This window comes from Tubulanus polymorphus, chromosome 10 (genome assembly GCF_964204645.1).
Source record: "Tubulanus polymorphus chromosome 10, tnTubPoly1.2, whole genome shotgun sequence".
Classification (NCBI taxonomy): domain Eukaryota; kingdom Metazoa; phylum Nemertea; class Palaeonemertea; order Tubulaniformes; family Tubulanidae; genus Tubulanus; species Tubulanus polymorphus.
The window spans coordinates 6,371,948-6,394,774 of record NC_134034.1 but is presented as its reverse complement, the minus strand read 5'-3'; the positions used below and the strand labels follow the sequence as shown (position 1 = coordinate 6,394,774).

General features: G+C 37.8%; 1 protein-coding gene across 1 annotated transcript in view; it reads right to left on the bottom strand.

Annotated features, from left to right (window-relative positions):
- LOC141912070 (uncharacterized) overlaps positions 1-21,574 on the bottom strand; it is a 36,108-nt gene extending 14,534 nt beyond the window's left edge. Inside the window, exons 1-6 of the mRNA XM_074803254.1 lie at positions 21,537-21,574; positions 11,659-11,776; positions 10,360-10,436; positions 7,016-7,170; positions 6,194-6,254; positions 5,604-5,750 (exon numbers count right to left, since the gene is read on the bottom strand). Of these exons, the coding sequence (XP_074659355.1) occupies positions 5,604-5,750; positions 6,194-6,254; positions 7,016-7,170; positions 10,360-10,436; positions 11,659-11,776; positions 21,537-21,569 (591 nt within the window). The 5' untranslated portion in view covers positions 21,570-21,574. The remainder of the gene's footprint in view (positions 1-5,603; positions 5,751-6,193; positions 6,255-7,015; positions 7,171-10,359; positions 10,437-11,658; positions 11,777-21,536) is intronic.
- Positions 21,575-22,827: the final 1,253 nt, after the last annotated feature.

The following is a 22,827-nucleotide window of genomic DNA, read 5'->3' as shown; positions in this document are numbered from 1 at the left end:
GCAGGGATGGCGGGACTTATGATGAAAATTTCTATTAGGCCTTATTACTGAAATTCCAGCTAAACTGCAACATATACACGAAGCTCAAAGTGGGAGTTCCCAGCATGATTTCCAAAACAGTCTTGTTTCATTTCTAGATGGCAGCACGAACTGGTTATTTTTTCACAGCAGTTTATATTGGCAATACAAGATGGCAGCACATAACGAACATCTTTCATATTCGTATTTTTTGGGCTGAGTACCATCAAGCATGCTAAAAAAATACTCAGTTTTGTGAGCCGAAACATACCTTAAAAACTGGCGTATAAGTAGAGTTTTTAACCCTTGATTTTACCACTAAATTATTGACCTCGACTTATACGCCGAGTACAGTTTTCTACTAAGTATTTTCAGGTCACAAGAAATATTGATTCTACCAGACAAAAAAGACAGTGTTCATCTTCTTACTGCTATAACAGTTTGAATAACTATTCATGATAAATAAAGTTACTTCATGAAAAAACTTCTTTCATCTTGACATAGCTTCATTTAAAACGATGTATTCATATATGCGCGCTCATAGCAGCGCTTAATACATAAGCTATATATAGCGTGTGACTCACACTACTATATCACTGTATGGTAGTGTATTATACCTGAGTGTGTGTGTAACAGTCTATTGATTAACACACAGCAGCAATCAGGCTGACGCGCAGCGGCGTGCGTGAAGGCGCACATCGTTATCAAAACAAACTATTCAATATAATACAAGTAATTATTCTTCTAAGAGAAGGGACTCGACTTATAAGCCGGATATATGCTAAAATCATGAAATGTAGGTCTAAAAATCGACCTCGACTTATACGCCGCGTTGACTTATACGCCTGTTTTTACGGTAATGCCAGACACAGCAAACCTTCCACCCCCCCATCAATTTCTTAATGGATCTGGACAATTTGGAGAGCTCGTTTTTGGTTAACCTTTGTCAGCGACATGAGGTTGGCATTGAGCCAATTCATGTAAAATCGCGGTACGTTTTTTTATGTGAGCATTTGTTTCATTGGTTCTCGGCTTAAATGACGTATAATCGATGCGATTGAAGACATGGCGAACCTCCGTCGATGTACGTGGTCAACTGAGTTAAAATTCTACAAAAAACTGTTTTTGGCAGGAAATTCTTAGCTCTCGCGTATAAAATTGCAATGACCTCGATTGGGGGGCGTCGACTCTACGAGCGAATGTGATTGGCTGTTTTTGGGATATACGGGGAATTCCGGCGCTACTAAAATAATTATGAGAAAGCCATAGAATGGCGTACGTTTCATTGGACTAGGTGCCGTATACGTGCGAATTTTAAATGCTCATTGCTGGTGAGGATGAAATTATTTCACACAACCGCCATAGATATTGTTTCATTTTAATACCCGGTGATTGTTTTGATTGACGTTGAAATGTAAGCGAACATTCACTGACATGAGGCCTCCACCTGTGCGCGCAGAGTGCTACACGACACACATACACAAGCTCGTACAGTACACTACTCAAGGTGATGCTGTAACGCGTGCGCGTTTGACATGAAAATAAGCTGAATAATCGTAGCAGAAGATGAGTGCTGTGTTTTCTGTTTGATAGAATTTGTAATAAATTGTAATTTCTTGTGACCTGAAAATATTAAGCAGCAAACTAAAAGTATAGGCCGAGGTCTGAATATTGTAGTCGTAAATTCCAGGATTTAAAACGATCTAATAACCGATTTCTTCTGTACCGGTATTTTAACTTCCGCGGCCAACATTGGAAGAGGTTTCCATGACCCAATATTCAGCCACCCTCTGATATGTGACATCATATGAATTTTAGGCCATCCCATATTTATGGTCTGTTTGCCGAAACCCGACCGACCCGACTTCAAAGGTTCCGAGTGAAAACTTTTTTCTGGGATTCATTGAAATAAATTTCATTTTTGAAAAAAACGGCCGACCGACCCACTGCCTACGTATGAGCTACGTATTATATATGTTTGAATTCAAGTGTGCATCTTGTGAAAACATGCCTTGTCAATGTGGCCTAATTTAAGTTTTCCAGGAAACTGGCAGTGTTCCAATAAGCTGCCATTCATTCTAATAGTGACTATATCAGAGCTGGTAACGTAAAACTGCGCACATATTCAATGCACTGTTTCATTTTTAACACAGAGATGACATGACGCTCTGGACGAAGTTATAATTTTAGAATAATTCTCTAAATCTACGCTATTAGACAAATTTCCCGTGCACAACGTAGATGATTTTTGGGATATTGTTTACATGTAGAAGGTGATAAATTAGTTTTTTTTTGCCAAAAAATTAAGCAAAAAAGATTTTTTCTTACCTACCGACTCATCCTGAAAAGTTGAGTCGGTGTTACGGCAAACAGACAATTATTTTGGGATGGCCTTATTTGAATATTTTTTTCATATTGTGAAACATATTTTTTTTGGAAAATATAAAATTTTGGACGTGGACCATAACCAAATGTATATCTTTGGTCTTATTTGACTACAAAATAAGTCTTTCAGAAAGATAAAATACGATATAAACTTGTGGAACTTTGAAGTCACGAATTAAAAAGATTTTTCAAGCAATGCCCTTACTCCAAACAACTTCTAGGTTTCAAGGTAAACCACACTTTGCCCATGGGCAATCTATTCTAAATTTCTCATCACAAAAAAGCGAGAAATTCTCATCTCTGGAGGAGGCAATACTTTCCGATTGGCTTTTTAAAACTGGCAGTTTTGCGTTCATATTTTCGTCAAAAACCTGCTGTAAATTTTGACGAGGCCTTTTCAAAATTTGGCACGCTTGAATACACGATTTGTATCATGAATATATTCCAAGGTTGCACAGTAAAAACCCTTTCATCTGGAAACCATAACGAATTAAATTTGTATAGTAATAGGCTCAGCGTAGGGCTGGCCTATAAATCACTTCCGGATGTTACTCTTGCATTATTTTGTTTATTTCATCAACTGACAGCGACAAGATCCGTATAGACACGTGCGTCAGCGCAATAGGGCCTCGTGTCTGCTATATAGTACAATTGTATGCACGCAGTCAGCATTCAGCAGTATGTGTGATGCAGTGATGATAGTATGAACAGCACTAATCGGCAAAGTTTAATGAAATCGATATATGTCAGGATAAACTAGGGGTCCAGGGACACCATGCCCACTTGGGAAATGGTTTCAAATGCTCAACAATCTAACAATTTCAATATATAGCGCCCCATGGTGACCATATACAAACACCAATGACCTTGAAACCCACCAAAATCATAGAACATGTCGGCAGCTATGATTTTGTTATGGATTATGATAACAAAATATGCCTCGTTACCAATTTAATATGGAAATACTAAGTTACTCTACTATTCAACGCCCCCTGGTGACCATATTCAAAACCCAATGACCTTGAAACTCACCACAATCATAGAACTACAACTTTGCAATAGATGGTAACAAAATATGCCTAGGTACCAATCTGATAAGGATATACTAATTTATTCGACTATTCAACGCCCCCTGGTGACCATATAGAATAACTTATGTCCTTAAAACTCACTAAAATCATAGGAAGATGACATGAGCTACAACTTTGCAATTGATTGTGGTAACAAAGTATGCATGGGTACAAATATAATATAATATAGAAATACTAAGTTATTGTATTATTCAACACCCCCTGGTGGCCATATACAAAACCAATGACCTTGAAACTCACGAAAATCATAGAACACGTTATGGGCTACAACTTTCCAATTGATTATAGTAACACAATGTGCTTATCAATTAAATGTGGAAAAACTTTTTCCCACCTATGAATGAGTACTGATGACACCAAGATGGCCGCCAATTGCGCCATAATTGGCTGATCAAAAATACCTGTCTCATATAAAACTTCCCTTTCCAAAGAATACCCATCACTAATTGCAATGAGAAATGGCAAACCAGTAGGAAGCTACAGGACTCAGAATTTGGGCCAAAATTTACATTTTTGGGCACTAAAAAGGTCATAGGACAGACATCTTGAGTCCGATTGACCCAATTTTCTTATGCTGATGGGCCCTTGTTAGATTCAAATATATACGAAAGGTCAAGCTAATTGATCAAAGCGTCTTTAACATTTCCCTCAAAAACTTCAAAAATGTGTAAAAAGTGCTGATTTTGGCGAACAACAATGGCTGCCAGTCTGGCCATCTTGATTCTGACAGGGCCAGTTTTTGGGCTGAATATGTGTCTCGGGTAGCTTCATGTATAAACCAAATATATAGACATTACATTGAAGCGTCTTCAAAACTTCTCAAAATAACTGGATTCCGTCTACATACCAACGGACGGATGAAAAGTGAAGTTGGCTAAAAAACTGCCCTCTACAAAGCAATTACCGTATATAAGCGAGAGACAGACGGACACAGACAGATAGACAGATATCACAACGATGCCATAGATGGGTTTGTATGACGACGAAACCAATCAAAAATCGGTAAACGGTAAAAATATGCCCGGCAAAAATGTCCCCGTCTTTCATTACTAACTTGGTAATGTAGTTAATTTCACATCATAATAACACTAGAGAACAAACTTGGTAATAAATTTTAATTACAATTTCAACATTTTATAAATCATGGATCTATTCTGATTTAATTATTTGTATTAAAGATTTAAAACCTTCTTAACTTTGACATCTTAATTGAAGTGACTGTGCATTTACTTTATAACTTTTCATAATTTTCCCCATTAATGATATCTAATTTAGCAACCGTGCATTCAATTCAATAGTAAATCTTCTTAAATTTGACGCATTATATAATGATTTCACATGTTCTCATAGGCAAAACTAATTAATGCCAAATTTTTTTAGGCCTCATGGTCACTCAATGAATTCTTTTTTTATGGTTAGTGTGCAATTTACACAATTGCCAAGTTTGTTCTCTGGTGTTAATTCGATTTGAAATTTACTAAATTAGTAATGATAGACCAAGACATTTTTTTCTACCTTATGGGACATTTTTTTTCCGGGGACCCATTTTCTGGGACATTTTTTCCAGGGACATTTTTACCTACATTCGTTTAAAATCCCCCGGTAAATATCCCCGCAGCAAAAATCCCCCTGGCAAAAATCACCCAAGTAACCTAAATGAAATAGATAATACTTTTCACAATAATATTTAGGGTACATAGATATTTTACTATTACTTCTAGACTAGATTTCTTCATAGAAATTTTCAAAACTTAGATAATATCATGCATGTTCCTTGCTAAAAAGTCACTGAATAGGCCTAATGTCATTTTCATGCACGCAGCTTGGTAAAAGTCACAGATTATCCGAGGTGAATATTAAAAAAAAAACCACGAAAAATTAGAAATTTGTGAAAACTATTTAAGTTTTTCAAGATAAGAATATTTTATCATATTTTGCTGTGAAATCAAATTTTGGGAGATTTTTACGTGTTACTCGATCTACACACCGGCCTTCTAATTACCTAGCTTAATACAATTTCTTGCTTAGTTTTTATACGGCAATGATTTATAAAGCCTCAAATAATCAATGGCTGATATTCAACGAAAGTTAGTATTTTATGATCTTTACCTTGCCAGTACTTAATGTAGTAATAGATTTTGCACCCACAGAGTTTGTTTCTTCTGAAGTTTGACCCACGTTAAATCGTGCTGCACGCATTTGTTTTTTGCTGTCCTCTGACTGAGCACCATATTTCTTCACACGCTCAAGTAATTTCTGAAAACATTTTAATTGATATGCATGATAAACTTGTAGATTGGGAATGTTTCCATTATCAAAAATGCAATTCATCTTTATTAATGGGCAAATTGAAAATGTGAATAAACTTGAGGTTAATAACAATATAATCATACTTATTAGGTTTATAAGTAAGAATGACACTTCTAATTTTTTTTTCATTTTTATATTTACAGGTTTTTCACTGAATACTTAATTCCATTATAAAAGATGACATAATAATTACTTCAGATTTTTTATTTTATCATCAAGATGATGTTAGCATTTATTCTCTTGTTTTTAACTGGTTCTAATTCATATCTTAATTTTCTAATGTCTGAACCTTCATTTTTAATGAAAATAAAAGCACTGAAGTGTCTGAAACTGTGTATCTTTAGAAGTTGACTTTACTCGGGGGCAAGGACCAGAGAGGACATAATTACTTCAGAATCAGATGTAGGTTTGTTGACACTATTTTCTGTAATCACCACAGACTCTTTCACCCTATAATGCAAAAAATATTGTAGCAATTAAAGTTAGATAAAAAGCTTGGTATGATGTAAAAGTCAAGTGATTCAATCATAATTTGAAATGAAAGCAATCTTATTTACATGTTTATGTTAGTATCTCTAAGTCGCATCGTTTTATGCTAAATCCAGCAGCACACCTGACGATTACTTGCCAATATTTGTCGCCACAGACAATTTCTTGTCTGATCGTCAACTTTTACTCTAGTTTGAAAGCTCAACAAGTGATGCTACACTAGTTCTCTCGAAATTGCAGAATCCATGAAAAAAGCCATTCTTGACTTACATTTCATTGGTCATTGAGTCTATGATTGGAAGTGAACAGTCACTTAGTGAGCGCACACTAGGCAAATGTGGATCTTTTGGTCAGTGATTTTTTCTCAGCAGTTAGTAAAGACCAAGCAAATGAGGGTATGCAGACGATGGCAATAAATGCCTAACCACTTACCAAATTGATTTACTGAACTATTTCAATCAATTTTCATCCATGTTACTTTCAGATACATTGAAAGCTTGGTACAGTGGAACCTCATTACAACAAACTTCACAGGACCAGCAAAAATGTTTGTTATAACCGATAGTTCGTTATATCCAGTACGAGATTAATCAAATTTTCTGGGGACGAAATTCTATATTTGTTATATCTGATACATCGTTGTATCAAAGTTCGTTATAAAATCGATAAATCCTAAAACACATCGTATGAGGAAGATTTCATCTGCATAGTATAAAACTCACATGAGCACTGATGCATGTTGTGGTGACTTAGTGATCATTTTCTGAACTTTAAGTGGTGGATCGATACCAACTCCTGCATCAACTAAACTGGCTTCAAGATTCTCAAGAACATCATCAGTAGTCAATGCATCCTCATTTATCATTGTGTTCGTTTCCTACATAAGAAAAGTTCTACAATCAGAACAGAATCAACAACAAGGGATAAAAATGATGAAATGCTTGAAAATTATAGAATACATTTGGTTACAATTTTGCAATTGATATGGTCCATCATACGCATAGGTCCCAGTGTTTTCATTAATCATTTTAACTGTCAGGTCATTAATAAAAACAGCAGGACCCAGTTCCACAGTTCTGAGTTAAGATTTGACTTAGAGTTAACTCATTGAAAATGAACTAACTTTAACTCAGAGTTAACTCTAACTCAGAACTGTGGAACTGGGTCCAGGGTCTCAACTTACTTCGGCCGAAGGACAAAACAGGGTTCATAGTTGCAAGGCAATGGTAACTAGGGGTCCAGGGACACCATGCCCACTTGGGAAGTGGTTTCAAATGCTCAACAATCTAACAATTTCAATACATAACGCCGCCTGGTGACAATATACAAAAACCAATGACCTTGAAACCCACCACAATCATAGAACATGTCAGCAGCTATGATTTTGTAATTGATTGTGATAACAAAATATGCTCCGTTACCAATTTAATGTGGAAATACTAAGTCACTCTACTATTCAATGCCCCGGGTGACCATATGCAAAACCCAATGACCTTAAAAACCACCACAATCGTAGGACATGTCATAAACTACAACTTTGCAATTGATCATTGCAACAAAATATGCCTAGGTACCAATCTAAAAAGGAAATACTAAGCTATTCTACTATTCAACGCCCCCTGGTGACTACATAGAATAACTAATGTCCATAAAAACTCACCACAATCATAGACAATGTCATGAACTACAACTTTGCAATTGATCATGGTAACAAAATCATAGAACACGTCATGGGCTACAACTTTCCAACTGATTACAGTAACACAATATGCTTAGGTATCATTTTAATGTGGAAAAACTTTTTCCCACCTACGAATGAATACTGATGACACCAAGATGGCCGCCAATTGCGTCATAATTGGCTGATCAAAGATACCTGTCTCAGGTATAAAACTTCCCATTCCAAGGAATACCCATCACAAATTGCAATGAGAAATGGCAAACCGGAAGGAAGCTACAGGACCTAGAATTCCGGCCAAAATTGACATTTTCGGGCACTAAAAAGGTCATAGGACGGCCATCTTGAGTCCGATCGACCCAATTTTTCTTATGCTGATGGGCCCTTGGTAGATTCGAATATAAACGAAAGATCAAGGTAATTGATCAAAGTGTCTTCAAAATTTCCCTCAAAAACTTCAAAAATGTGTAAAAAGTGTTGATTTTGGCGAACAACAATAGCTGCCAGTCGGCCATCTTGATTCTGGCAGGGATGGTTTTTGGGCTGACGATGTGTCTAGGGTAGATACATGTGTACACCAAATATCAAGACATTACATTGAAGCGTCTTCAAAACTTCCCAAAAAAACTGGATTCCATCTACGGACGGATGACGGATGACGGACGAAAAGTGAACGCAATAGCCTGCTGGGAGTTAAGTCCCAAGTGGGCTCAAAATAAGCACGCAACACCACTTTTTTCAAACCAAAGTAAGCACTTTCTATAGGAAAACCAGGCTAGCAATTTCACTACCATTCACTGCCCATCTTATGCCAAATTCACTGCCAAATGCAGCAACTTTTTAAAGGAAATTTGCTAATTTTCAAGGCAGTGGCCAAATGCTCACACTAAGGCCTTCTTAATCAGTTGAAGTACAGATTTTACCAGCAGACAATAAAAGCTAAATATAGAAAAAATATACACATTTTAAGATCATAACCTATCAAAATGGGAGGGAACATAACTTCTTTTTTTCATTCCCAATGACTCAAAAAGACACCTTACGTACAAAATTGAATGAAAAGAAATCGAAACAATTTATATTTCGTCAAAATAGCACAATGTTGCCAGATTTCCATTACTACAAAAACAAACATAAGTCTATAGATCTGCAACATTTTTAAAATTGAAGGCCCCAAAATCAAATTGATGACCAGAACCCTGTACCAACAGTCTTATCATGCGTGAGTCAAACTGATTGAGATGAATGTTGGGTTGAAAAAAATCAACTGGGCCTAAATGGACTAACAGACGGGTCCGGGACCAGACACCTGAATAATTGAAAACACTGGACCAATACGAACTTCAGGGAGAGATTGCTTACACGTCTTAAATATCAAGACTCAAGTTCAACTTTTCAACTTTTGACTTTTTGACAAAAAACTTTTACGATGCCTTTTAAAACATCACATATGAAATCTAACCAATGTTGACTAATGAGTGGCATATTGTGCAAGTCTGTGGGGACATCGATGTGAAGAACTACTATGTGTATGCAAACTGATGAAATGGCTAAATATGATGGATGATATCAGGACGTTGTGCCATTCTACTTAAGTCAACTTAACGCAAAGAAGACAGCAGTACGATAACCACACGTGGTGAACGGATAATAAGATAAAAACCCACTATGTACAAATTAAAAGAATGTAAAATTGAGAATTTATTTATTCAAACAATCTAAAATATAAAATACATGACGTTTCAACCTCACCCTAGAGATCATCTTCTAGAGATCAAAACCTGACGATGATCTCTAGGGCGAGATAGAAACGTCGTGTATTTTTAATTTAGATTGTTTGAATAAATGAATTCTTGATTTTTAATTCTTTTAATTTGTACATAGGCCTAGTGGGTTTTTATCTTATTATGCAAGGAAGAAAGTTGAAAGTTAATAGATGTGGGATGTGTAAGAGATCCCTTCCCAAAGTATACCCATCAACAATTTCAACAGCAATTGGCAAACCATTAATTAGCTACATATCTCTGAACGCAAACTAAAAATGAGCTATTTGCCCAAAAAGGTAATGCCAAATAATGTTCAGTGGACCCAGGTTTCCGGTCAACCTGTCTAGGCTCTGAGACAGCTCTGGCTAAAGAGGTGAGTTATTTTTGGTGAAATTCTATTGAATCTGGGGCAGAAATTTTTATCAAAAGTGTCAAATAGGTGTCGAATGTGTGAGGTAGGTGAGGGGGTGTCAGGATTTACATTGATAGCTGCATTATTCATAGCCTAATTAGCTTAGTGAAACTAATTGTTATACACATTGATGTCTTCTTCACGGACTAGCACAATAGGCCTATGCCACTCATTTGTCAACATTGGGAAGGGATCTCTGTAAATACTCACAGTTTCATCAAGGATTTCATCCTCAAGTGCAGCAACATCATCATCATCAACTTCAGCACTTACATCAGCCAGCAAATCTGTAGTGTTTTCAATTGAATATCATTCAATATCATTCATTTTTAGGCTAGTAATAAAACTATATAGGCTCATAGGTCCAATTGTTAAATGAATGATCCAAGAGTCCCCCCCCCCAACCAAGGGTTGAAAATAAGAATATCACAACAATTGCATTATTTTCCTCGATAAAAATGTAGATAGTAGACAGCATCTGAGCTCTATGGCCACCAATCGATCCATACTGTATCTTGTGTCACTCTGATATGAGTGTGTGTATATAGGCTAACTAAACATATTTCTATACTAGTAGTTTCATCTTAAATAGGCCCAATTTCAGACTTCCAAAGGAATTCTACATTCCAACCACATTTATTTGCAGCTATACTAATTTCAGAAGTACTAAGTATCAGAAACTATCCAAATATCTCGGCCCTGAGAAGTATATTCCACCAATTGTAGATCACTATAGAAAATTAAATTACCATTATTATTATCATCATTACAAGCCATAGGCCACAACGGTTCTCGCTCAAATAAAACTCCGAAATTACCATGCATTAGTTCCCATAGCATTTTGGATATGTTATTCAAAGAGCCAATATTTAGCTACATTTTGTCAAGTCAGCCATTTAAATTTCACCCTGTTCCTCAGTTGAGGTCATCTTCAAGGTCATATTACGGAAAACCAGTTTTTAGTGCCTAGTTCTGAAACTACGCGGCACACCGGGCCTATTCTCTGCACTGCACAATACTAGACCCATTTTCTAACATAGTAACCACGTTTCATCAAGATCAACCAACTATTAACAAAGCTAAAACTGTAAGACAGACACAGAGAAAGTAACCAGTTCCTTCATTGTTAGCCTTAGTTGCATTAGAAGCCTTAGAAGTCTTCCGTCTCATAGCAAGACTTAAAATACTACAACAAGATCAACAAAGTTGATTCTAAAAATATGAAAAAAAGCTAGATTTTGGCAAACAATAATGATGGTTGCAAGCCAGTAATTATATTTTTCTAGAAATTTTGGGCTGCAGATGTGGATAGGAGACATGTAGGCTATAGGCTAAACTAAATACTAAGATAATTCATTGCAACTCTATCAAGACTTTCCAAAACTTGATTTGCACTATACATAGATCGATGCCCTAGTGGACAAGAAGTGGCAGTAGCCTTCAAGGAGCTTTACCCAGAGTGGGTATAAGACGATTTATACTTAGCCGCACATAGCTTTACATGCTTACCTGCATCATTCACTTCTCCAGCTTCTTCGATACTAATTCTTAATCGTTCCTGAAGATCACTTTTATTACCACTCATTGATAAACCACGTTCTTTTAATTCCTTCTTTAACTCGGCAATCTAAAATGTCCATAGGGCACAAAAAGTATAGGGCTGTTCGCTTGCCGCTAGCCTATTACATAATATGACCGCCGCATTTCAAGCATTTTCTTTGTGTAAAGTTCACCATCATCTAATGACAACCTAATGCACCAGTCAATGAAAGTCCCCTTTCATTCCCGGGTGCCGGGAAACGAAAATTAGCGCAGGCGCTTGGATCGCTCAATCGGGACTTTTTCCCCGCTACCGGTAACGTTATTTCTATTGCTGCCGTAACGCTATGGATCACCTACACACGGGGATTCCTCCGCTAAGGATCGCTTAAGTATGCGGGGAATTGTGCGTTACAGATCGTCGTGGTATACGGGGAATTTTACTAGTCGGAAACTCGCCTATATTGTAGTGTAAAGTGTGATCCCAAAATATAAATACTCCATTCAAATCATTGTCTCAAAGTCCGATCATTTATTAATCATGTATAAAATTACACTATATTCTTTTAGATGTTAAAAATAGGCTTCATCATAACCAGGATATTATGTTGAAATAGTGAATAAATAAACACATCAGTTTTATTCATTTTCATGTTTTATTTTTATTCCATTCAGTGACGTTTTTCTATGGCCATATCCGATATCTTACTAAACAAGGTGCCTATCGGCTTATATAGCTCCGCTGTGTAATTTGAAGAAATAGAAGCTGCATACCTAGGGGTGTCCCCTTTTGGCCAAATCCAAAAAGGGCTCTGTACTTCATAGGCATTGGTCCATAAACCATTCATACCAAAATTGGAATTGATCTGATTAAAACTGTAGGACTAGTAGCAATTTGAAGAAATAGAAACTTCACCCCCAGGGGCGCCCCTGGGGGATGAATCCAAAAAAATGGCTCCGTAACTCCGTAAATGGCTCTGTTACTTCATAAGCATGGGTCCATAGAACATTCATACCAAATTTGGAATTGATCTGATTAAAACTGTAGGACAAGTAGCAATTTGAAGAAATTCCATCCCCAGGGACGCCCCCCTGGGGGACGAATCCATAAAAAATGGCTCGGTAACTTTCTAGGCCTTGGTCCAGAGAACATTCATACCAAATTTGAAATTGATCAGATTATACTGTAAGACTAATAGAAATTTGAAGAAATAGAAACTCCACCCCCAGGGGCACCCCCTGGTGGACGAATAAAAAAATGACTCAGTGACATCATAGGCCTTGGTCCATAGAGCATTCATACCAAATTTGGAATTGATCTGATTAAAACTGTAGGACGAGTAGCGATTTGAAAATAATAGAAACTCCACCCCCAGGGGGACGAATCCAAACTAGGGGTCCTGGGACACCATGCACACTTGGGAAGTGGTTTCCAGTGCTCAACAATCTAACCATTTCAATATTCAATGCCCCCTGGTGACCATATACAAAAACCAATGACTTTGAAACTCACCACAATCATAGAACATGTCAGCAGCTACGATTTTGTAATTGATTGTGATCACATAATATGCCTAAATATGCCTCGTTACCAATTTAATATGGAAATACTAACTTATTCTACTATTCAACGCCCCCTGGTGACCATATGCAATACCAAATGACCTTGAAACTCACCACAATCATAGAACATGTCATGAACTACAATTTTGCAATTGATCATGGTAACAAAATATGCCTAGATACCAATCTAATAAGGAAATACTAAGTTATTCAACTATTCAATGCCCCCTGGTGACCATATAGAATAACTAATAGCCTTAAAACTCACCACAATCATAGACGATGTCATGAGCTACAACTTTGCAATTGATTGTGGTAACAAAATATGCTTAGGTATCAAAATAATGTGGAAAAACTTTTTCCCACCTACGAATGAGTACTGATGATACCAAGATGATACCAAGATGGCCGCCAATTGCGTCATAATTGGTCGATCAAAAATACCTTGCTCCGGTATAAAATATCCCTGTCCAAAGAATACCCATCACAAATTGCAATGAGAAATGGCAAACCAGTAGGAAGCTACAGGACTCAGAATTTGGGCCAAAATTGACAATTTTTGGGCAGTAAAAAGGTCATAGGACAGCCATCTTGAGTCCAATCGACCAAATTTTTCTTATGGTGATGGGTCCTTGGGGGATTCAAATATATACGAAAGACCAAGGTTATTTTTTCAAGAGTCTTCAAAATTTCCCTCAAAAAGTGTAAAAAGTGCTGATTTTGACGAACAACTATGGCTGCCAGTCAGCCATCTTGATTCTGACAGGGCCAGTTTTTGGGCTGAAGATGTGTCTAGGGTAGATACATTTATAAACCAAATGTCAAGACATTACCTTGAAGCGTCTTCAAAACTTCCCAAAATAACTGGATTCCGTCTTCGGACAGACGAAAAGTGAATGCAATAGCCCGCTGGGACTAAAGTCCCAAGTGGGCTAAAAATTGCTCATTGACTTTATAGGCCTAGGTCCATAGAACATTCACACTAAATTTGGAATTGATCTGATTAAAACTGTAGGAAAAATAGCGATTTGAAGAAATGGAAACTCTGAAAAAATGTAGGACTAGGAGCGATTTGAAGAGAAAGTTGACAGACACACGTACGAACAAACAGACGGACAACGACGGCTCACACACTAACCCATTAGCTCCTTCCATCACAGCGGAGCTAAAAAGTAAAAAAGCCGACTTGCCCATAGTCGGATTTTTTCTAACTCAGATTTTTTTTGCTTGCCTGGTCCCAAATGATCCGACTTGTGCGAGGTTTACTGTAAAAAGCTTTAGCATGTATTCAGCATAGTTTTCTCCATTAAAATTTATACAATTTCATAATCATTTCAAGATTTATTCATTAACACTTTTCAGTACGAAAACACATTTTACTTTTAGTACGATTTGTCAAGATTTAATGATATCATCAGAAAAATATTACAAACCAATGTTTGAAAAAAGTGATCTCATTGAGCTCTTAAAAACGGTAAAAATATGAATTTATGGAAATAAAAAGTTTGTGGTTGAAGATGGCACTAGCTAGCGCTGTGAATCGCTATGGGTCGACATTGTGGGAGAGGACATCGGCGCTATTTGACGCTGTGGATTGGGTCCGTACACAAGGACTAGTGGCAAAAGCTGCGCTGTTACCGGTATGCGATCTATTCTTTTTTTTTTTCTGGATCACCTCTGTTCGGTGCTATGGGTCGCTAATTTTCCTTTCCCAGCCCCCGTAGGACGGGACTTCCATTGACTGGTGCATAATTCTGAATGTTAGGTAAAATAATAGGTTAAATATAAGGAATGAAGAAATGCCCACTTGGTCAAATGCTCGACAAATATTCAACATACCGGTAAACCAATGACCTGGACACTCAATATAATCAAATTGACATGAGCAACAATCATGACATGAGCAACAATTAAGCAATTGATTGTGGAAGGCCAACCAAAAATGCCTTAACACCAAATACTGAAATATCATGCTAGACATGGTTCATAGCTTCCAGGCCAGTCTGAATTTCAGGCTTTTCGAGGCTATTTGAAAGGAACATTTCGGGCAATTTTTTATAAAAGAATTGAAAAGTTGGACCATTTCATATGACCGCCGCTCGGCAAAGTCAGTAGAAAACAACAATGCTGGATGCTGGAAATGGAAGAATAGCAGACATAGAATTCCAGGCGATTGAAGTGGAGAGGTAATTTTCAGATTGACGATAAGTCAGTTAGTTGCCATCCTTGTTTTTCCTATACAAGGATATTGGGTTGGTCATTGATACTGGTTTTCACTATCAATGTGACAAGTCCCTGTGGATTTTTACTACATACAATAGGCCTACCTATATGGGGCCGGTTGCTCAAAAGTTGGTTAGAGTTAACTAGTGGATAGCTGATATGGTGACAATTGAAATTTCATTGTTACTATGGTATTTAACGGATGGTTATCTTTTACCAACTTTTGAGCAACTGGCCCATAGTCTCCAACGTAAAAACAAGGGCTGAATCAAGTTTCCTAATGAACAAATGATGCATCGATCAAAGCGCAATATCTTATAGGCCTATTAGAAATGGATATTTAGCCGTAGGCCCATATGGCAAAGTACTTACTTCCACAATTTGACCGTACCCTATATATCATAAAACTAACTAGGGGTCCAGGGACACCATGCCTCCTTAAGAAGTGGTTTCAAATGCTCAACATTCTAACAATTTCAATATTCAACGCCCCTGGTGACCATATACAAAAACCAATGACCTTGAAACTCACCACAATCATAGAACATGTCAGCAGCTACGACTTTGTAATTGATTGTGAAAACAAAATATGCCTTGTCACCAATCTAATACGAAAATATATGTTATTCTACTATTCAATGCCCCCTGGTGACCATATTCAAAACCCAATAACCTTGTAACTCACCACAATGATAGAACATGTCATGAACTACAACTTTGCAATTGATCATGGTAACAAAATATGCCTAGGTACCAATATAATAAGGAAATACTAGGTTATTCTACTATTCAACGCCCCCTGGTGACCATACAGCAGGCCTCGAATTTGGGAAAATCAGACCTGGAGCAAGAGCATTTTACCAAAGACCATCAGCATTTTAGAATCCCAATTTGCCTCCGTAAATCGAAAAACCCACGGCAAAAAATTTGACACAGAATGAATAAAACTTCTAAATAATATTCTACACAGGGGTAGAATAAAAGGAATAAAAGAGTTACAAACTAAAAACTAATTAAAGGCATGCTAGGGGTACTTAAATAATACAATGTCAGTTATTGATTAAATAGAAAGAGTGAGAGAATCCAGAACAACAAAGATACTTATTTTATTAAGATGTGATACAAATTAGGTTCAAGGTAGGCCTAGTAATAAATCATAAAATTAATAAAAGATAAAACCATTCCAAACTAAACAAATTTGAAGGGGATAATGCTGAATTTAAGCCAATGGCAGTTTTTAGCCTAAAAATACATAAGTTAGATCTAATGAAACTCGCCCAATTACCCTTCGTCAGATAATTTAATTCACTGATTTGTCAATTCGTTTGTCTTAATTGAGGATGTAAGAGGCTGAAAAACACGAAGCACAATAGTCGCCGAGCTGATGTGTCTATTCATCCCCGTGACTGTTGTATACATGCGATTATTGAAACCTATATACACAGACACACGCACGGCTCACTGCTGACGCCGCCCGTATTTCTTATAGATGTATGCTGGGCATTGTTTTTATCAGTAAATCTGGATGGAGCTCTGACTGAAGTTAGATAAACAGGTCAAGTGGCAGCGCTAATTTATATTTTATAGGCTGGCTTATGTCGACAAGCAACGCGACGCCTACCGACTCCTACCGATGCAACTGAGAACAACCGCGATCCCAGCCCAGCTTATGTCGACTGCGCTCCGATTCGCAGCAACTGAGGCCGACTATCGGGATACGAGATCCTCCCAGTTGCTTCCCTGCTTATGTCGGTTACGATTACTGGCAACTGCAACGGCTCAAATGGTCACGTGATAAGCATTTTGCGAATAAATTTGAATTATTAGGAAATATATTTCTATTAGAAAAGCTATTTCTTTAAGACTTTGATCTTTCTGATTCTGTTTTGAATACAACGTGCTAGCGACATCTATAAAGATGGCCGCTCACACCATAATTCTACCAATTTCGTTTCTAGATCTTCGGTCCAGTCCTCTGCTGTGCTGAAGGTTTGGTTTACTTTTAACTTGAATTTGAAAGTTTATGACTAATTACGAATGACTAACTAGCGGTGATAATTTTAACTATGTATATGTGGTCTCTCATTGGCTGGAACCCCTGCGCTCAGTTCCGTCGCGTCGCAGATGAGCTTATGTCGGCTGTGATCGAAAGCAACTGCCCACCTACCGTAGGCCGGAGTAGAACATGGGCAACTAGCCGGATACGGCTTGCGACGAGTCGGTAGGCGTTGCGTTGCCGCCGCAAGCCGGCTTATGTCGAACCGATTGAGGAGCAACTGGCGGCCTCTCGTAGGCCGCTAATCGGCGATAAACCCAGTTGCGTCGGTAGGCGTCGCGTTGCTTGTCGACATAAGCCAGCCTTATAATGCAGCGTCAAGAACTGCGGGTGATTGACGGCTGACCTATATTGTGAACCAGGTGTGCCGCGGGTTATTCATATCACCTACGGCAATAATAGAAATAAATTCACCGACGGCATTTCATTGCCACCGGTAAGGAGACCAACAGCAGCAGTGGGTGTGTAGCCAGTCATATTATAGCCAGTTATATGTCAATATAATGTCGAAAAACTTTTTCCCACCTACCAATGAGTACTGATGACACCAAGATAACCGCCAATGACATCATAATTGGCTGATCAAAAATACCGGTCTCAGGTTTAAAACAACCCTTTCCAAAGAATACCCATCAGCAATTGCAATGAGAAATGGCAAACCAGTAGGAAGCTACAGGACTCAGAATTCGGGCCAAAATTGACATTTTTGGACACTTAAAAGCAGTGTTCTCTATGGGCTGTTTTAGCAGGGCGAGTCGCCCTGCTAAAATTTAATGCCGCCCTGCCTAATGTTTTTACTGCCCTGCTTAAATTTTTTTTCGGTTTTGTTGTGGTATGCGTAATTTACGGGAAGCTAAATCACCGTGTGCCGACAAAGTTGTGAAATCGGATGCGTGAAATGTTCTAGTAGTTGGAACGTAGCCAACTTCTAAGATAACGGCGGTCTCTACAATGATTGGCAGCTCAGCGTTCGGAGCCTACTATCAGTATCTACGAGCGCGCGCTGCATATGGCACGTGTCTCTGATCAATAAAGTTTGTTTAGCATCTGTGGATCATCAATAAATGTATGTACAAATGAAGTTTATATACATTTTTGTTGACTGCATCATTGATATTGTGTCATATATATCTAGTAGGATTTTCTTTGAGCTGAGTAAAGGTAACACATCAAAGTCTTATGTAGCGGTGATAGTCAGCCTCAACGTGAGTGTGATAATGTATTCATATCCCTGGCCAAGTGCCTAGTACCTGGTTTCCTGGAAAACTACAACTAAGCCACATGTTGAGGCATGTTCTTCTCACTACGCGCCGCGCCGCCTCGGCGCTGTTGCTTGTAAAATATCTTATATGTCCCATTTGATTTCATCAAAACCATTTGATTTCATCAAAATAGATTTTACGCTTCAAAATCGTCTCGCTTTATTTTCTAAAAAATCTGCATGTAAGTGTTCATGCATTCATTCTCTCCAGTGCGTAGGTCGTCGTCAGTTTTTTCAAAAAATGGACAACCATCATAGTAACTGAGCCATTCGCCCAGTTTTCGTTGATAGATTTATTGTAATATTTGGTGTCCAGCATTAAAACCATCTGTGACTTTTCATAAATTCCAGTGTGATTTTCTGTCTCAGACACTCTGAGGGGCGTTAAATTTTAAAATTTACAAATATATACGAAAGATCAAGGCGTCTTCAAAATTTCCCTAAAAAATTTCAAAAACATGTAAAAAGTGCTGATTTTGGCGAACAACAATGGCTGCCAGTCGGTCATCTTGATTCTGACAGGGCCAGTTTTTGGGCTGAAGATGTGTCTAGGGTAGATACATGTATTAACCAAATATCAAGACATTACCTTGAAGCGTCTTCAAAACTTAGCAAAATAGCTAGATTCCGTCTACGGATGGACGACGGACGAAAAGTGAACGCAATAGCCCGCTGGGACTAAATTCCCAAGTGGACTAATAAAAGTAACAATAAAATCACTATATTGGGATTAGGGACAGGGTTTCGTTAGGGTTAGGGTCTAGAGGGTAAGGGTCCATTTTACCCCTAAGGATAGGGACTGGTAAGGTTCAGTGCTATAGGCCTATGTAATTAAAACTTACGCTTGGATTGCAAGGAGCTCGGTGGTCTACTAGTGGAAAAAAGTTGGGCTAGGAATACGCTGGGCCAGGTCCGAATTCCTCTCGATCTGGACAATTTTATCGAATTCAAATTGATTGAACTCTGATCTCGCTCCACACTATCCTTAAATCGTAAAGTCGTGCACCTCTGTGCGGTGTAAATCAGCCAAAATTCAAGTAGAGTGTGGAGATCAGGGATAGATAAAATAGAGCGAGACTCGAACCCGGGCCAGTAAATTACTAGCGCAGCGTCATACCACTAAACCACCGAGCTCGCTGAAAACCACCCAAATGTTTTAACTATCTATAGTACCTCACCTTACCAAATTTTTGATGATTTAAATCACGAACCGGAGAATTTATTGATTTGATTTGAATTGTAGTGATTGCCACTATCGGGATTTCCAATACGGACTAAATGAATGAAATGTGAAAACTCAATAAATCTCTCTAAAATAACTCTATATGTTATTTTTTGTTGATAAAGCGCATCAATTTTGGTCAATTTTAACCATAAGTATTTGAAACAAGAATGATATCTGCATTGGCATCAATGTCAGTCCAAGTTTAAGTCCGAATCTGTTATTTACACTCCCACCATGCACCACGAAAAGCCGCCATATTTGTTATGGTGCTTCACTTCAACTGATTTTTGAGGTGACTAGTCAAAAGTTTTGAGCTACTACGATCGTCAGAGCTACTTAGGATTACAAATTTATGCACAAACAATAGTTAACTTCCATCTGATTACAGAACAGTCAGTTTGAGGTAAGTTGAGGGTGCTTTAGGCCTAAGGGGTGAAATAGACGCTCAAAGCCTCATCCCTCAAAATGAGGGACGAAAATTAACCTTATATGAGCACTTTCGCCCTAGACATTGTTTGAGGAACAACGGCTAGGTACTAATGTCTATTTCAACCTGACTTGAGAGCATTCCGGTGGCCTAGCTCGCCAATTTTTGGTGGGACATACCTGACAAAGGTCTTAATAGGACCAGAAAGGACAGGCAGTCGACCTAAATCATCATTTTTTAATTAATTCGAAACTGTATTGAAGGATATCCTTAAAGTCTCCACGGGTTAAATGAAAAGAAGTGACTCCAGGATTTGAAAGTTTAACAATATGTTTCCATGCCTACGTACCAAACTTCACTTGGTAGGCATGGAGACATATTGTTAAACTTTGAAATCATGGAGTCTCTTTTCTCTCAGGAACCCCTCTCAATGCAGATTTTCTGGATATCCTTCAATACAGTTTAAAGTGGATTAAAAAACGATATTTTAGGTCATATGCCAATGCATTCTGTTCCTAATAAGACTTCTATCAGGTATGTACTACCAAAACTGACTGAGCTAGGCCACCAGGAATGCTCTCAAGTCAGGTTGAAATAGACATTAGACTACCTTAAACCCAATATAATGATTTAATTGTTAATTCTATTAGTTAATACTATATATATAGTAATAATGTACGGTAAAAGAGCGGAAGTAAATACTTTGCCATAGGCCACGGTTTAATATCCACTTCGACAATATTTTGTTCAAAATGAGGATTTATTTATCAGATGAACATATTTTGTGCTTGAAGGAGAGCAAATTTTACAGAATTTGCATCTCTAGGCAACATATACCTCGTAGTTGGTATTGCTATACCTAAATCGTGATTTAAATGAAAATATGCACTTCCAATAAAATATTGAATTGAATTAGGTACCATATAAAGACTACTACACAAGACTAGGCCTACCCGTGTTAATGGTACTTTTTCTGGTTATGACTGAATTTAGTCATCCGGAATGAAAAATACAGGAGCTTGTATAGGTGGTAAAATAGGAAAGGAAATATAGGCCTAAGGATTCGAGGATTCGAAAGAAACGATCAACAAACCTTCATTTTCGAAATGTCCATAGTAGTCGCCATATTGAATGCGGGTCTCGGACTAAGGCAACGGACTAAATTTACGAAGAAATCGGTGACTTGGGGCGAACTGTTTTATCAGATCGGAGAATCCGTTTGCCTCCAATCGTACTCTTTTATTGGTCACGTGACTTTTTGGAGTCTCCGAAACCTCCTTTCTGTCGAGGTGGTGTGATTCGGATTTTGTGTGGAGCCAACCGGAGATTTCTGACGGAGACTTCGGAGGTCATAAAAGAGTACGCCTTTGGAGGATGTTTAGACTGGTTGCCTGTCCCATTATAATTGAAGATGGAGACCGGTAACCAGTCTAGGAGGAAATTTTTTTTTTTCAGAATTAAATGACATATATTTTCAATACCCCATAATTATCAAACATAATTTATGTCATAGATGTGTGACAGGGTGTATGTATAACAGCGTTTCTACTAGCTCTTGTATCTTCGGAAAATAATGTCACATGATGACTCGCTGGGTGCTCATTATGAGAATGCCGGTTTGCTAGCGTATCTATTTAACACCCGTATTGCTCGGGTTAGTTTTACTATCAACGGGTGGCGCTGTATGTAAATTTCACATAAATCAACGACTTTCGGCTATTAGCGGTACTTAAGACCACTTGAAAACATCATAGTCAATTACGATGGTAGTGAACATAAAAAGATACAGTACAAAGATACAGTACGGTGTACAGTTAAGGACATGATTCCATAGGACCCATACCAGAGACATTTTGTTCAGACAAGGACTATTAGTTAAACACTAATCTTCATTTTAAGCAATTAACGATCTGGTGAATTAATTAGTGATTCTGTCCTTCGGTGGTTCGAGAAAAAATGCCCGCAAAATAAGAACCTAACGAACCAGGGCTGACCACAAATTGCCCAACAGATAAATTTTCGAAACGACACAATCCAATCATGTTTGGTATCAAATGTGGCGTGGACCATGGTCTTTTAACTGACCAATGCATGACCAGTACTGACCATATAGTAAATTATTTGTTTGCAAACAATTAAGTTGTTTGGTGTCAAATAACTAGATATGATGTGGGCATTAATCTAAGAATTGTTTAACTGACCAATGCTTGACCAGTACAGACCAGTTACCAGTGCTAACCAGAACCCCCATAAGTAATTTATATGTTTAGTGAATCCTTCGTTAGTACTACTAACTCTTATATTTAAATTTGTCGCTTGAAAAAGTCTTGTCCGATTTTTGTTGTAGGTAGCGAGCTAACTTTGAAATTCCGCTAAAATGCATA